This window comes from Equus quagga, chromosome 5, assembly GCF_021613505.1.
Source record: "Equus quagga isolate Etosha38 chromosome 5, UCLA_HA_Equagga_1.0, whole genome shotgun sequence".
Classification (NCBI taxonomy): domain Eukaryota; kingdom Metazoa; phylum Chordata; class Mammalia; order Perissodactyla; family Equidae; genus Equus; species Equus quagga.
Window position 1 is genome coordinate 31,360,250 of NC_060271.1, and position 2,595 is coordinate 31,362,844.

General features: G+C 56.7%; 1 protein-coding gene across 1 annotated transcript; it reads left to right on the plus strand.

Annotated features, from left to right (window-relative positions):
• Positions 1-463: 463 nt before the first annotated feature.
• ID3 (inhibitor of DNA binding 3) lies at positions 464-2,057 on the plus strand. Its single transcript, XM_046662064.1, has 3 exons — positions 464-841; positions 959-1,042; positions 1,569-2,057. Exons 1-2 carry the CDS (start codon positions 542-544, stop codon positions 1,016-1,018), a joined length of 360 nt encoding a protein of 119 aa, XP_046518020.1. The 5' UTR covers positions 464-541; the 3' UTR covers positions 1,019-1,042; positions 1,569-2,057.
• Positions 2,058-2,595: the final 538 nt, after the last annotated feature.

The window sequence follows — 2,595 nt, forward strand, 5'->3', positions numbered from 1 at the left end:
ACGAACAGCAAATTGGGGAACAAGGCGGCACTAATTCCTTACAAGTTTCCCTTGAAAAATCTTTTGCAAAAAAAAAGCTTCTTTGCTGTTCAGGGATTTATGACTTCGGAGGAGCTGTGGGTTCAGAGCTAGTGTTGGGCTGTGGGTGGACTAGCAGGGGGCAGGAGAGCTCAAAAGATCTGGGGCGCTGCCAGGAAAAGGCAAATTCTTAAAGTTAATGATTTTAAGTGATTTTTTAAATCCTTGCTGGCAAAGAGGCCCGCCTTTCCTCAGTATCAGCGCTTCCTCATTCTTTGAATCCGCGGCTCCGCGGTATTCGGCGTCAGACCAGCCGGAGGAAGCCTGTTTGCAATTTAACCGGGTCGTGAACGCCCAGGGCTGGCGGAGGCGGGGCCCAGGCGCGCTGCTTTGCATAAGGGGGCGTGCCTTCGAGGCGGCTTCTATAAGTGCGGGCCTCGGCGAGCGTGTGCGCACTGCAAGCTGCTCTAGGGGTTGTTTGGCTTTCTGCGCCCTCTCTGCACCTCCAACCTCAATCCCCACCATGAAGGCGCTGAGCCCGGTGCGCGGCTGCTACGAGGCGGTGTGCTGTCTGTCGGAACGCAGCCTCGCCATCGCGCGGGGCCGCGGGAAGGGCCCGGCAGCAGAGGAACCGCTGAGCCTGCTGGACGACATGAACCACTGCTACTCACGTCTGAGGGAACTGGTACCCGGAGTCCCGCGAGGCACTCAGCTTAGCCAGGTGGAAATCCTGCAGCGCGTCATCGACTACATCCTCGACCTGCAGGTGGTCCTGGCGGAGCCCGCTCCTGGACCCCCAGACAGTCCGCATCTTCCTATCCAGGTGACCGTGGGCGTGCGCGGGAGCCGGGGCGGGGCTGAGCTCCAGGGCCGGGATGCTGCTGGACCCCTAGAAATCCCAAGGGCCATGCGTAACTCTCCCCCCTTTCCCTTCTCTCAGACAGCCGAGCTCGCCCCGGAACTTGTGATCTCCAACGACAAGAGGAGTTTCTGCCACTGACCTGGCCCGTCCTGGCGCCTCCAGGTGAGTGTTCCCGCCTTCGCGGGGGGGGGGGGGGGGGGGGGGGGCGGAACCGGTGTTTAAAGCAAATCTTGCAGTTGGCAGGCCTTCAAGGGATGACTATCCCCTCGGTTTAGGGAAACCCAGGCCATAGAGGGGCAAGTGACTTGCTGGTTGTCACATGAAATGAATGAGGAACTTATTCCCATCCAGTGTACATTTTAACCTTAAACGCACGTTGTCCCAGCCCTCCCCCAGTGGCCAAAGGCCCTAGAAAGTAGGCTCAGGTCCGACTAAATAAAATAGCAGTGCTGTTTGTAGTCTTCCACGGCCCCCTCCCAACTAGTGTCAGTTCCAAGAGGGTGGGGTGGTGCAAGCTCCGCCTGTGGTCCTTTGGCGCCAACTGGGTGGGGGCAGCGTGGGGCGCGGAGTTATCAGCTGGAGGTAGAGACCAAGTTCCCTCCCTGGCGCCGGCCAGTCTGCGGACGGCCCCCGCCGCGGCGCGCTCGGCGGAAACTGACGGCTCCCTGGTCTTTCCTCCCCCGCCCAGAACGCAGGTGCTGGCGCCCGTTCCGCCTGGGAACCCGGGACCCTCTACGGCCGGAAGCCCGAGGGCATGGATGGGCCCCAGCCTCGCCCTGCCCACTTGACTTCCCCAAACCCCTGCCTCGAGGCTGGACCTGGCGCCCGGGAGCGAAGGACTGTGAACTTGGGTGGCCTAAAGCGCCAGAGCTAGCTGTGGGCACCAGCTGGCAACGTCGCCCAGCCCCCACCCCACCCCCAAGTTTTAAAGACTGTCTTCGGAGTGTGGAGGTGTGGGGAGAAGTGGCTGCTCTCCAGACTCGGCCGAGGCAGCGGTAGAGCTGGTCTTCTGTTCTCCTTGAAGAAAGGCTCTGTTTGCCCTGATTATGAACTCTATAATAGAGTATATAGCTTTTGTACCTTGTTTGCAGGAAGGTGACTTTCTGTAACCATGCGATGTATATTATTAAACTTTTTATAAAAGTTATCATTTTGCATAATAAACGGTTTTTAAACACTTGTGTATATAATTTGATTCCTGAAGTGCTAACACTCTTTCTCACGGGGCTGAATTTAAGGGAAATATATAAATGTCCTTCTTGGAGCTTGGGAAAAGCAAACTTGCTTATTCCCTTAAAAGGGAGATGGGAAAATGCCCAGCTAAGACTGGGGTGGAGGGGGAATGGAAAGGGCTCATCATGGGAGCCCCACATCCATTGAGGGTTGGGTGCAGAGACGATGCTGGCCCTGGCTCCTCGTTTTACAGATGAGGAGATAGGGACAGGGGAAGTGACTGGTAGAAGCTCACCCAGCAAGTTGGGAGCTCAGGATAGAAATCAGGTCTCCTGAGTCCCAGTTCTTAGGTCCCTTGAGAGCTGTTTTGCTACATTAGCAGATGGTCAAATACTCATGTCTTTCTAGCAGGGGACGGGAAAGAGTGGAGCCTCACCTGGTGTCCAGACGGAGGTGGCGGTTGATAGACCCATTTCAGAGATGAATAAACGTCCCCGGGCCTGGTTTCATTTCCTTCCTCGTGCTCTCTAATTTGTCTTCCT